This window comes from Lonchura striata, chromosome 7 (assembly GCF_046129695.1).
Source record: "Lonchura striata isolate bLonStr1 chromosome 7, bLonStr1.mat, whole genome shotgun sequence".
Taxonomy (NCBI): domain Eukaryota; kingdom Metazoa; phylum Chordata; class Aves; order Passeriformes; family Estrildidae; genus Lonchura; species Lonchura striata.
The window spans coordinates 24,213,057-24,227,537 of record NC_134609.1 but is presented as its reverse complement, the minus strand read 5'-3'; the positions used below and the strand labels follow the sequence as shown (position 1 = coordinate 24,227,537).

The following is a 14,481-nucleotide window of genomic DNA, read 5'->3' as shown; positions in this document are numbered from 1 at the left end:
ACTGCTTTGAGTCAGCAATTGCTTAAACTTTTTAAAATTCCATACACTAAGTGAAAAATGAGATTTACAAAACTAATGGAAAATAAATGTCTCCCGAACATGCAATACATTGACTTTCTTCCTTGCCTTAGTCCATAAAAACAGATGGAAGCAATAGCTACAGTGAATTACCTACTGCATGCAGGGCCCTGTGCTGTCTCTAGGCAGCCCTGGATGAGAACAGACCATGCCACATTGTCACCACCCCACTCCAGTGGTTGTTCTCCCTGGTGTGGATCTGGGGGTGATCAGCCTGTTTCACACACTATTTTACACCTATATGGCATAGACAGGGCTGTCTTTCCACCACGCTTCCACTGTACCTGGACACAAAGGGAATACATATAAATAATGGCAATTTTCTCCCCGGAGCCTTGACCCAGCTCAATTCCTCTAAACAAGGGAATTTTGGAGGCAAATCTGAAGGCATAATCCCTCAAAGGGATGCAGCCAAGGCACACCCTGGAGGAAACACAAGCAGTTGCTTTCCCAGGGATATACAATTGTTTTCCACAGCAAGTAAGTTCCCAGCATGATTATCCACCATTCACAAGCCCTGTTCAATGTATCCTCGGAACACATGCCTCTCACCACACACACAGAAGGAAAACTAATTTGCACACGAACGGTGTTTTAGGACTCTGCTTTCCGAAGTTTGCCTAGTAAAGCAGAGAGCAAAGAACACATTTTCCTGAATATATTAATCATACCTTGATGGTGTCTACCCTGAATCATGGCATTCAAAGATCTCCCTGGAGCACTATTCCTTACTTTAGAAGAGAGCAGCTATCCCCAGCAGAGATGCAGCACATGTGTCGGGCTGATGGATGGCCATGCTCTAGCAAGAGTCAAAACACTTAGGAAAAAGAAGTAAAAAAATTCCCTAGAAACCTTAACTAGCTGGAGAGTAATTTGAGCATTGCATTCAATTTACTGGCTACCAACAACAGCAAAATTTGGCATCTTCCACAAGGGCTTTGAAGCAATGTCCTTTTCCCCACTGCAGAGCCCTCTCCCACCCATGCTGCCCACGTGCCTGTTGTGGCTGATGAGGGAACATGTTCCACCGAGGTCAAGGGCAGCATCATGTCAGACCACAACAAAAACACCATCAGGCCTTGGCTCAAGAGAGATAAATGGAGCTTGGTAAAAAATTCACCATGACTTAATCCTTCTAATAGGACATAAGAAACAATACACACGTATATTGCCCTTTACTAACATGTTTGGAAAAAAAAAAAAAAAGGCTTGTCTTGTAAGTAATAATTAAATATTAGCAATTTAAAGTACTGTATATTGCTTACACATTATTTAGTACTCAGCACCTCCCATGCCCTCACAAAGGAAATTCCTTCTGCAGCCAATGAACACTTTTGCAGGTTTTATTGGACCCCACAGGAAGGCAAGCACCATCCCAGAATAGAACAGCCTGTTCCCAGGTCTCTGCAGAACACTCACCCTTCCTGTAGAGCCTGCCAAGACCAACCAAAGAGAAGTGCAGTACCTGAGCAAAGCACCTGCACAACGGCAGGGAACAAAGCTGCTTCAACACCTTTACACACCATTCTCCTCAAGTGCCACTGTAGGAATTACCATGGCTGACATTTTCAAAGATGACTGGGCCAATGGTGACATCCACTTGAGATAGAATTCTGGAAATTAGGAAGTTTAAATCTGCACTTATTAAAAAAAAAAAAAAACAACCAAACAAATCAACAACATAATAAGATTATTTGCATATCAATTCCCTTCCATCCTGCAGCATCTGCAGGCATTGCTGTCAGATGGGTGCTGGACTCTCAGAACCAAGAGCAGGCTGTGCTGCAAGGGCTCACTGTCTTAAAGAAACCCTCAAATATAATGCAAAACTGGACTCAAATGTGTCCAGGAGATAAAGCCTAAGGCCAGAAGGAGGACTCTACAAATTAGGGCTATCTGAGCTCTCCTGTGACCTTCATAGTGCATCAGTTCTATGTTGTGAGATCACCAGGTTAAACAGAAATACATTAAAATTAAAGGTATCACCAGCCCTGATCTTTCATCCACCAGCCAGGCTCATTTCACATGGAAGGACATTCCCTTAGCTCACATGCTGTCTTCTGCCAAATCATGAGCCATTTGCTTTAAATAAAAAGGATCTTTAACCACTGCTACTCATGTGAAAGTGCACTGAGCAGGGAGAGGGGGCCAGTGCAAATGCAAATCAGGATTTCTCAAAACTAGAGCTGGCTGCAGTTTGCCACAGTTTTCACACTTTTTTTCTTGAGGAATTTTTCCAGTGGGCCTGCAAATCTTTCCAGCCGGATAAAATGCAGTCAACGCATAAATGAGTTGACAAGTCATTCTCTGCACATACTAAGTTGCTTTTATTAATCCAGAACTGCATGCTACAGATACTGTACAGCATGAACATTTATTCATTACAAAAAATGGCTTCCAAACCATTAAAAATGAAAATCGGAATAAGAGCATAAAACGGAACAGTAACATCACAACTGTTAGGAAACATTCAAAGTATTCACAAAAAATGTTATAGTTAGCATCTTAATAAACCAGAGAAAAATCTGAGACAGTTTTACAATCGCTTCATGTCAACTACAATGGCACTGAATGAACAGATGAACAATTTTTCAGCTTTATACAGCGTTTTTTGCAACATCAACATGCCTAGGTTTTTTTTTTTGTTTTAAGTTTGCTACCTACCTGTATGTAGTAAGTGTACATAAAAGTGGCAGTCTGATTTTCCTTTTATGAATAATCTAATATACAGAATTTGGCCCTTAAGGGTTTATACCTCTTCATTTTAAATGCTTTCCGGACAATCTGCTACCAAACACGTCTGTTATAGGTGACATTAAAACTACATACATATCTACCTATGTAACATCACAGCAAAACATGATGAACAAAAAAATTACAGCATTAAAAAAAAATAATAAAGTTGTCGGGAGAAAGTTAAAAGTCACTGAGAATTTTGGCACATAAAAATTTTGCACACAGCCTACAGTCCTAATGTCGCAGGGGATTCAGCTGCAGTTCTGAACGGGAGACACTTGGACCTTGCTATTTTTCAAACAGCATTGCTAAAAATTCCCTTGCTAAATTTTCAAGTCTTTTCGAGTGTAATGGCTTTTAAAGCAATTTTATTCTTTACACTATTGATCCTTGAAAAAATGCATCTGCGAATGTCCATTTGGTGGCAACCGTATTTTATATAGCAAAAAAAAAAAAAAAAAAAAAAAAAAAAATCACAAAAACAAATCAAAAACAAAATCCCAGAAAAAATATATATATACACATTTATATATAAACTTAAAAACCTTGTACAAATGAGTTGTTATATATAAGATGCTTACACTAAAGGAAAAAAAAACCTTTATACAATGTTTCAAGGAAAAATAAAAGAAGAAAAAAACATTTAAAAAGGGACAACATACAGATACAACAAGCAATTTCTAAAGCAATAAATACTACTGGTCCAATAGCGTTGTGATACTTTTAATTGTTGAGTAGCGTCCCCTCCCCCAAAAAGAACAACACCATGGAACAAGGTATATTAACACATTTTTTTAACCCTTTGTTTCTGTACATTTAAACAATAACAAGTAACATCACAATAAAGGTTGTTTCACACAAGGAAGAAAAAAAAAAAGAAGTAGTAGCGGCACCGCATTCGTTGTGCCCTTAAAGGTTTAAAAACCAGATGTAAAATGATTGGTTCGCAAGCTCGTATTTAATACAAATAATAAAGAACCAATGCCTCTGGCAAGGGCTGCTTCAAAATTGCTTCTTTTTTTTTTTTTTAATTTTTAAAATCAGTCTTTAAAACTAAGCTATTGGAACTACATAACAATTATGTATATATATATATTTTTTAAACGCTACAAAGACTTTAAACAGCTGTTGATAAAAATTTTGGCAGAATCATGAGGCTTTTCTCATCTACATATTTAAAAAGGAGAAATTGAAATAAGAATGGGTCAAATATTGACCAATGAACTCGATAAACATCAACTAATGTAGCCACATGGCACAAATTAAAAATGAAACCGATAAACGACGACAAACAGCGGACGACAACAAGAAGGAAACAAAAAATAAAGAAAAGGAAAAAAAGAAAAAAAAAAAAAAAAACAAATACCAACAGAATTCAATCCCCCCGAAAGGAAACCGAAAGAGCTAACGAGGCTAAAGCTATTCTAAGGACTTCGTTACAAGGGAGAGCGGCTGGGGCTGTGTCCCCGGCAGCGAGCTGTGGGAATGCAAGGAGGACGTCGAGGGCTGTGCGAGGGATGCGGCGGCGGCCGGCGGGAGGGCGGCCGGCGGGTGGTCCAGGGCCCCGTTGGGGCAGCTGGCGGCGGGCAGGGCGCCGGGCTTGCTCGCGGCGCTCTCAGCGAGCACGAGCGAGGATGGCGGCGGCATCATCACCAGGTGCGCCAGCGGGTCGGGCTTCAATGAGAGAGAGAGGGGTTGCGTTTGTTCAGTCTGTGGTTTCGAGTCTCTGGAGGGGGAGGCGAGCATGGCGGGGGAGGACGGAGGAGAGTCTAGTAAGCTTCCATCTGAAGAGGGTGGGCTGACGCAGCTGCCTTCACCTTGTATGTAGCGAACGCACTTTTTTTTTCTCCTAGAAACAGGGAGAGAGTTATCCATGAATAAAGGGCAGAGACGCTGATGGAGACAGTCATCTACGGCAAAGAGCCATCAGTCAGCTACTCTGGGCTCTGCATGGGTGGCATCCTGGCCCCACGTGCCATCCTGGGGGTCTGGCAGGGTGTCCTCGGCACCAAACCCGCTCGGGAACCTCCCCTCAGCTAACAGATTTGGAAAGGTTTCACCAATGAATTGTCTCTTCATCCCCTTCCTCTTCAGGCTGCCCCCTTTCCTTATTTTCATAATCAGAAAACCAGATAAATGGGTTTTGGAGCACACTGTTCTAATCTAAAAACTTTCCTCCATGGAAAAAAAAAATATTAAAAAGTAATTTAATCCTCCTAAAGTAAAAACCCTGGATAGCTGATGGTATCTCAAGATGTCCCATAACACTGTCCATCTCAATGGGGCTATAGCTACACCTGTGTCACCTGTGGTCTCATACGATGACCCTGCTCTTGGGAGGCAAGAACGGCTGCAAACTAATGCTCATTGCTTTCTCCTCTGTTAAGAACCACACCAAATCCAGAAATGTCAGTCAGACAGAAAGGATATATAACAGAGAGAACAAGAGAGAGGGGAAATAAAACCAAAATGAACAAACAAAGCAAACAGAAGAAAAAACAGGAAAAGAACAGGAAAAACAGAGTATGATCCAAAATAACAAGAATAACTGGTTGTATGGCCTGCAGGTTGTGGCTTTATATCGACTCAGTTTTACTTTTTGTTTTAGGGGAGAGTGGTAGATTTGGGAAGCAGCTTGTCTGCGTTTTGGGGATTTTCCTCTGAGAGGCCATCCATATAATTCCAGAGTGGGATCCAATTTCAGTAGGTGAAGAGCACGGCGACAGGTACAAAGGTAAGGAGCAACATGGATCTTAATTTCACACCAGGGCATATGAGAGTCTCGCAAGAGCTGCTCATCTTCAAATAAATAAGTGACCCGACAGAGGTCTTTTCTCCTCCCTCTGTCCACTGGATAATGTAAAGGAGCAATGAAAACAGATGACAGTTTCACACCATCTCTCTTGCCAAGTATGTGCAAGACAATACTAGCAGTAGGACAGAAATAATGAGGCAAACAACCACAGCATCTGGCAGAATGGTATCCAGTGGCCACCTTGACCCTAAGCATGCTGTCTCTTCAGCCCTCCAATCCACAATCACACTTCAATGGGAAGTGCTGAAGCACTGTCACACAGCCCAAGGCATAGGACAAAGCCTATGAGCTTTGAGAGCCCAGAGCAGCTCTGCCACAAGAACTCTGGATGCTCAGCTAAGCTGCACAAAGCCACCAACGTGAAGGAGGAGGTTGCTCTCCCTCTCCAGTGGATACATCACCCCAGCTCTGCAACTCCATCACAGAGAGCGCCTGAGCATGGCACAGCAGCTGAGTGTCACCAGGAGACATTCCCCACTCCAGGAGGTGCCCCAGCTCCCCTGCTGGTCACCAGTGTTCTCCCCTAGGCATGGCGTTTGACTAGGTTAAACCAAGCCCCACCCTCGAGGCAATGAGGACAGATGCTTCTCATTGGCAAAGGAGACCACACTACCTTGATCCTGGAGTTAAAACTATCATCTCCCATAGCCAGGAAGGGAACAACAAACCCAGTACCCCATATTCCACCAGCTTCAGTGAGGGACCAGTGCTGTGACATCCCTTCCTCCAGAGCCTCAGGTCTGCTCTCAGATTCTGCTCCATGTGCCACATGGCAAGATAAGGGGTTAGGGCTATTAGAGTTTAACCACGTTAGCCTGCAGATCAATACGTGCTAAAAACTAAAGACAACCATGCAACTTAAATGTTAAAAAGAAAGAAAGAAAGATAGAAGACAGCAAGTGAAGGCTGTAAACCATGCTTTATTAGAGCAACGTTAAAAGACAGAAAAAAAAAATTAATTTGGTGGGCTCAAAACAGACCTTGTTAATTCTTCTACAATCAACAAATAACGCTGGAGATCTCTGGCTCTTGGCTAAGGACAGTTCTGCTGTTGACTCTCCCCTCTCCTCTCTCACTACTGCCTACTTCAGCTGTGCAGCACTACCAGGGCCACAGCTCCTGTTTGGACTTTCTGTACAGCTCCACAAAGCTCACCAATATTACTTGTGTGGAAAGATGGGTTCTTACACCCTGCAGACTGCAGGACTCCCTCTCCACCCCCAAATTAAAATTACTTCCAAGCAGAGACCGAAGGTCTGCCTGCCTCATTGATGGGGGTCCAAAACTCCTTTAGCTGGACTGCTCTGAACCTACAGGGCAGTGAATTATTTAACTGGAGGCAGTTTGAATCTAGTATGCCAGAATTTCAAATTTATTTTTTAATATAATTTAAGTTCTGTGGCCAAAAAGAAAGAGCTCCCATGGCAAAGCAGCTTTAAACCAGGTTTACCTGATTTTCTGTTATTGCAGAGTTAACAACCTTTTAAGAACCAAACCCATTGCTCTGCTACCTGAAATAATTTTCCTTTGACTAGGATTAAGGGAGCATATTGCTTCTTTTGCTGAACTCTTTAATAGTGTGGCCACTTGTGGTCTGAAAAAAAGTATTTACTTAAATCATGATGGCTCAAGATGGGAGGTATTTCTGCAATCTGTACCAATCACACCACGGTTACCTGTGGTCATTAACTTGTCAGGATTAAGTGGGACAAAAGGCCCAGAGGGCAAACCCCCAAAGCATGCAAGTCTAATTTTAGCAGACTTGAAGACCGCCAGGCAGCTCTGGTGAGGGGGAATAAGTAAAAATCTAAGGAACTTCTTGTGCCTCAGTTTTGCTCTGCTAAAGGCTGGAACAAAAATACAAAATATTCCCCCCTCAGAAGCACTGATGAGGATTATTCACTTGTGCATTGCTCTGGAAGTGTTAACTCGCTACATCACCAACAGACCTGAGCCCACTTTTGTTGCTCTTGAAACTAGCCCTGGAACAGCACCAGTAAACCTGTTATGCTGCAATTGCCATGAGTGAAAGCCACAGAAGATTGCAAGGGTTTATTCAGTTGCTGTGGGCAAAGATGTCTCAGTTTTCACCACAGTAGCAAACCGCACATCTTTAGCACCTACCTAAGGTGTGCTACAAAATGCTACCATGCTAGCAAATGCAATGTTATAATGGTTAGGACCAGAACTAGGAGAGAAATGCTCTAATACCTAGTGGTAAAATGCCTCCATGCATTAAAAATCAAAACAAAACAAGAACCCAAACCAAAATTAAAGAAAAGCAGCTGACTCTGAATCAGTAAGTCCAGAACTATCAGCTATACCACTAAAGTTGTCCCTGATGCACTGAAAAGACTTCTGACCAAAATCTGGTATAAGTTAAGAGAGGGTTTATGCTCCACATGTAACCAAAGCACTGTATAGACCAAATAAAAACTTTCCTTGCTGATAAAATGTAGTTTTAAAAGTATGTTGCTTACTTAAGCAGCCAGGAAAAGATAAAGCAACACAAACATGATGTGCCCCCAGTTCTGGTACTTGGCATGCAGAGCCTGACATGCTTCACGTACTCTATCTCTAGACTACACAAATATCTGCTGATAGTGTGCAGCAAAGTAACCACAGAATAGAGCCTAACTAAACACAGCACTGCAGTCCTTGGCTAGCATGAGACTCGAGCCTCCTGACACAGTGGAGTAGCTACTCAGCTCTTCTGGACTGAACCCTTCTCCCTTCCGGCACTACGGAACTGCTGCTTTCCCAGCTTGTTTAACGCATGTCCTGGTACTGATACCTAAACCCCAACACCCCATACTACCATGCCTCAAATGGGACAAGACACAAGCTGCAGAAGGCATTTCTGGTGCCTCTGGTACACTGACACACACCACCACCCTCAATCCGAGGTTCCTGGACACTAAGCACAGACAAGACTGCGTGCATACACAAAATACAATGGACATCTGAGCTACATTCTAAATGAGATGGAGCACATGGGACTGGCATGAGTAAGGGGGGAAAATGTGGGAGAGGAATCACTACACACAGAGTGTGGTTTGGGTTGAAATACCTACCATCATAATATTCCAAATTCAAAGACTGCTTGTATCAGAATAAAGAAACAACAAATTTAACCAAATGCGATCATATAAGGAAAAAGGAATGAGAAAAGAACTACTTGGTATCCCTCCACCAAGAAAGAAGTACGTACTGAGTTACACATGGAATTAAACTCCAGTAGAACATGGGCTGCCGGAATTTGGGCTCTCTGATGTCTTTCATCTCCTTTTAATGCTGGAAACTGTGCTACTAAAGTTGTAATTAGTTTTGCCTACAGCTCAGAGGTTTACAGCTCACTTGTTGGGATAAGATTTAAGAAAAAATATATTTTTGGGATTAGGAAAAAAGATTACATATAACTGAAAAAAATTGTATCTACATAAACCTTACAGAGGCATAGTAGCCAACAGGTAGCTGTTTTAATTTTTCAGATAATACCAAAAGAATGAATACAATATAAGCTGTAAACACTGGCTTTTACATCTCTAATAACGAGAAAAACACTAGTACTTCAGATCCCAGAGCCTTTTTAAAAAGCCTTTGCAGGCAGGGGGCATAGACCCAAATGAAAGACAAAATATAAATGTCCAGATAAACATTAAATTTGCTGACAATCTGGAAAAAAAACCAAAAAAAACCAAAACAAAAACAAACAAACAAAAAAAAGCCAAAAAACTGCCAGCTTTAAGGACTTTGAGTTTTCTTTTCCCAGTTCTACCACCAGGGAGAGGTTATTGGTAAAGAAAGAGAGAAAATGGCATTAAATTAGCAAGAAATTCCAAAGATCAAAGATTATTAGCAATTGATGCTGTGGGAGAGAGAAAGGTGGGGAGTGGGGAAAAAAGATTAAAAATATAAAATCACACAAATGCACTAAGAGGACAGATTGCTTTTATTTCCCCAAAAGCCTAATGGGTAGTTTTATACCTGCATGGTTTGCACCATAAACTCTGTCGGTCAAGCCCGAACAATGCCCGACACTTCTTTGGAGTATTTGCATCTGTTAGCATAAGGTAAACACAAAAAATACAACACAATGGTGGATAGAGCTCATTTGGTCTGCGTCATCTCAGCTACAGCTACGTTCAGTTTTTGGTCACCTCCGTTTTATTTGGTAATCTCCCCTCATACCAAGGGCAGGAAGGAAAACAGGATTTTTACAATGAGCCAAAGGAAAAACTAAAACCAAAAATCTCCGACACGGCCAGGAGCCTGTGTGGTGTCGGTACCGCACTCAGTGCCACATTATCAAGGGCTTTGGGAGCGACTGTCCTTGGGTGGAGGCTGGGAAGGCAGGAGCATGGTTGAGCCACGGATCAGATGGGCTTAAGGTTGATGCTGTTTTACAGTGGGTTTTTGGCTAGCAGCAGCAAAAAGGAAGGCAAAAAAAAAAAAAAAAAAAACCAACCAACAAAGAAAAAAAAAAATAAAAAGCAAAACCCTTTCGGAGAGATGATTACTGATGGCAGTGTCCCACTCCCTTGTGTCTTCTAGATCACAACACAGAGCTACAAAGCAACAAGGCAGGAAAAAAAAAGGGGAAAGTACCAAATAAACCAGCTGCAAATCAGCCATAGCGAGTCTGGGAAAACTATACACACCTGCAGGGGCCGCACCAGTTATTCTGTTGATCAAGGCCAAAGCGCGCTCGGCATTTCTTAGGAGCGCTCAGGTCTGAATGAGTTCAAGAAAAGCGAGCAGAAAAGGGAGAGAGGAAAAAAAGAAAAGGGGAGAGGGGGGGAGTGAGAGAGAGAAAGAGAAAGAGGAAGAGAGAAAAGGGGAGAAAAAAGAGAAAGGTAAAAATAAGGAAAAAGTAAAAATAAAAAAGGGAATAAAAATCAATGTCCTCGTTATTAATTGCAAATATTGACTTTTGATTTAAAAGTTAAAAGTGATAATTACATTTTTATTCAACTCTTGAGATTAGCTGTTGCAATTAAAGCTGCAGTATCCCTTTATAAAGGACTGTTTCTTTCCCTTTTAAGAGAGCAGGTAGAGGAAAGTCTTTGTGGTTGGTCTAGCAGGATGTTTCAGGCAAGATTGATTTGGGCTGGGGTTTCTTTTTTTATTTTTTTAAGAGGGGGGGAAAAAAGGAAGAAAAGAAGCTGAGTATGGAAGTTAGATCCTGAACATGCTTTTTTCTTCAACTCATACGAAATAAAGAGAAAAAAAATAAAAGAAAGAAAAAAAAAAAGAAATTATATCTCCTGGGATAATGCAGCTTTTGGAATAACATTCAATTTACTTGTTTTCATTAATTTGTATTTAAAAGAATGGGTAAGAATAAGCAGATTGCGGAATGAGTATGTTAGTATCAGCCAGAAAATAAAACGTAAAGCATGGCAAGGTGCTGAGTTAGTACAGCTAGTGAATTGCAATGAATAGGCTTGAGAAGAAAGGAAAAAAAAAAAGATCCAAAACTAAAATAATAATAAAAAATGCGTATGCATGCTAATGTGAGAAGACTTAGTGGGAGCCATGAAAAATGCCATTAGATTAAGGAGGTTCATTACTGACTTGCTTCCATTCTTTATCAGTCTCTTTAAAGAAATACTGCATATTCAATTTGCACAGTTAGTACAACTCTTGCGTTATTTTTACTGTATTACTGTTTTAATAGCAATTGTTACAAAAACAAAAAACAAAATTAAAAAATACTATCAAACATAATAGATATAAAGATATATAGATAATAAATACTATCAAAACGTGTGGATGATATATTTTTTTTAATGTCATAAGTGTTTAATGTTAAAATCTATAATGGCAGGAAAAAAAATTAAGAAGCAGTTTATAACTATTTTAAATGACTCAAAATGACGTTAGCACCTGTAATCGGAGGAAGTGAAAGGCAAGGATTTAGGAAACATTCGCTGTGTTCTGAAAAAAAAGAACAAATTATACAAAGGCTTCAAAAAAACTAAGTTAGGGCTTCTTCAAGATCGACTATGAGATTGCCTATGCAGTATTTCTAATTTCCTATATAGAATGGCAAACCTCCTTAATTTAAGATGGGTGCGATTTACCACTGTAAGGCATGCATCAGGACATCCAGGGACAGCCCAAATTAACAGCACACGCACACGGACACGCACGCACGGCCGCGGATGCGCGGAGGAAGCGGCCGGCTGCATAAACGATGGCACAGGCATTACAGCTACGGCTCTGCGGTTACAGGCTCGGCAACTACACGGACACACTCGGCTAGTGCCACACGAGGAGGCTCTGACATGCAGTGGCTGGGTTACTGGTTTTAGAAGGGCGGTAACGCGTCAATTATTGGAGTGCATTTTAAAAAAAACAGCTGTCTAGCATAGGGACTGGCTCCCCTGAGGCCAGGAGACCTGTGCCCACCTCCCCCGTACCTACAAGGGTCACACCAGGACTGCCACACTTCCACTAAGCAAGAGGTTTAGACTTGACTTTACTTACCATTGGTCTCTCCTGGCTGCTTATCCCTTTTCCTCTTCTTCTTCTTTCCCTGCAGAAAACATAGACAAACAAGAAAGATTAGAATAAAATCCCTAACAAGTGTCCTTTCAAGAGGGCACGGAGCAACAAGGCTGCAGCTGGAGCAGGAAGCTCCCAAACCGGGACACCAAAGTGTGACACTGGCTCACCCCCAGTGCAGGGAACTTTGGAGGGCCCCAGGGAGATGCTGCACCCCAGGACTGACTCTGCCTCCCCACCCTGTGACTTTTCAGACAGCCTCACTGCTGCCCACCCAGTGCTAACACCCACCAAGGCCATGGGCAGCTGGGGGCAGGCAGAAGGACTTGCAAGATGCTGCTTTTGAGCTAAGATCATCATGAAACCAAAAACATCTGACAGGTGTATGCTCCTGCATGCAGAAGTTTCAAGAATCTTTTGTGGTTGTGTATTGGTGCAGCAGGAAGGGGAAGGAGAGGGAGAATAGAGAGAGGAGAGTGAGGTCAGACTGAGCCCCTGGAGCTCCTCAGCACCAAGCCCCAAGCATTCAAACAGACAAGGAAGCCACAGTGACAAGTGTATCCTAACCTACAGTTTTATAGTTCCACTGAAACCTAGAAAACAATGCCGGGACAAGAAAAAAAATCCAGACATAGCCAAGACCCTTCCCATATTTTGCTCTATCACAAGGAAACAACCAGTAATATTTTGCTAAACGCTATCCCTTTCCCAAATGCTGTACCACAAGATGATGCAATTTGTTACAGGTTTTGACTGGAGGGAGAAAAGACCATTCTGTTTCCCTCCAACAGTGTGGGAGAGGACAACTGGGAGCCCAGCCTCAGTGGAAAAACAGTAATTGCTTTCCAATAGAAGAAGTATCAAATAATAAGCATAGCTCAAAAGAGAAAAGCTGTTCTCTTAGGAAACTCCTCTAACACTGAGGTACAGGGTTTGCAGACTAGTACAACAGGGCCAGTGTAGGCAACAGAGTAATTTCATTTTCACAGATCTCCACATGCTATGAGCAACAACTTTTGGGCCAGCAATGTCAGCTGTGAACAACACAAGAATTCCTGGCTTTTGAAGACACGGTAGCAAGCACAGCTGGTGAGAAGACCTGAGCACCAGTCCCTTGTGGTCAAGGAGGCAACAAACATATCTTGGAAGAAGCAATCTCACATAGCTTTGAAGGGTTTGATGTATCTGGGAAAGCCAAGAGGTTCTCCCACACAGTGGGCATGTTTCTCAGTAGATGGATTCCAGATACACAGTTAAGATGGGCTTCAGCATGGCACATCCACATTTGGGATGCTCCCTATGATAGGTTTCCTGGAATGTACAAGTAAAAAATTCCCCCCAACATGAATGTAGGACATTGATCTATTGCTGTCCTGTTTCTCCTCCACAAAGCTGGCCTTGGGGCACAGGGTTTCTGCACTCATTCCCCCTTGCTTGCTCAGGCTTGTAAACTGCCATCCTGTTGTGCAGGCTGTTCAAGGTTTATGAGATCCTTCTGGAGATGGAAAAAGCAGTGTGAACTTTAAACAACAACCTGCAGCCTCGATGCTGATGGCAAATAATCTCTGACACCTCTGAGGTAATTTTTTGGGATATGGAAGTTGTCAACTGCTAGAACAGCCATCAGTCTAACATGACAAGCAGATAAGGCAAACATGCTTTGCTCCTCAAGCTCCCTGAGAACAGAATAGGGAAAAGCATGGTATCTTGAAATCCATGTATCACATAAAGATGCAAGAGACTCAGACTCTGCTCCATCTATATTGATCTAGATTGACAGTAACTCGCAAAAATCAGTGATTTTTTTTCCAGCTTTCAACAATGTAACCAAAACCAGACAATTGCCTCAAAATCATAAGCCTGACTTTTATTTAATCTCAAGGAGGCCACTGGCATAATTAACAGACGGCATCCGTGGAAAGTTTGCTTAATTTTTGCAGTACATTTGGGAATTCGGGGGCTATTTCAGTTTGAGACCTTATCACTTCTTCACTCCAGGGCCAGCCAGAACAAAGGCCAGGAGTCACCTGCCTTTCATAAGCTCTTCAAGCCAGGTATTAAAGTCCTGTAATGCCTCTGGGGAGCAATCTGTTAAAAACAGCTGATCTACAGGAATGTCAGCCAGGGACCAGAAATTTCTCGTTCTTTGTCAACACAAGCTTTTAAAACTCTTCCTAATAATGAATGGACAGATGTCACATCAACTTTACACCCTTGTCAAAACATCAGGGAGAAGAATAATCTGTTTTGCTTGCTCAATTTTTGGGCTACAAGAGGATATTAGTCTATGTAGCTAAATTAATATATGGACTTAAAGGAAAGAACTGTGGCAGCAGTTTTTC

General features: G+C 41.9%; 1 protein-coding gene across 16 annotated transcripts in view; it reads right to left on the bottom strand.

Moving 5' to 3' along the window:
• Nucleotides 1-2,366: 2,366 nt before the first annotated feature.
• TCF7L2 (transcription factor 7 like 2) overlaps nucleotides 2,367-14,481 on the bottom strand; it is a 172,848-nt gene continuing 160,733 nt past the window's right edge. For 5 of the 16 annotated variants that reach the window (XM_077784694.1, XM_077784695.1, XM_031505276.2 and 2 more), the window contains 4 exons: nucleotides 12,122-12,170; nucleotides 11,519-11,569; nucleotides 10,291-10,363; nucleotides 2,367-4,663 (listed from right to left, as the gene is read on the bottom strand). In XM_077784694.1, the coding sequence (XP_077640820.1) occupies nucleotides 4,234-4,663; nucleotides 10,291-10,363; nucleotides 11,519-11,569; nucleotides 12,122-12,170 (603 nt within the window). In that variant the 3' untranslated portion in view covers nucleotides 2,367-4,233. Of the gene's footprint in view, nucleotides 4,664-8,702; nucleotides 8,729-10,290; nucleotides 10,364-11,518; nucleotides 11,570-12,121; nucleotides 12,171-14,481 lie in introns of those variants that run through there. The other 11 variants (XM_021525975.3, XM_021525978.3, XM_021525979.3 and 8 more) reach the window with 8 other exon arrangements.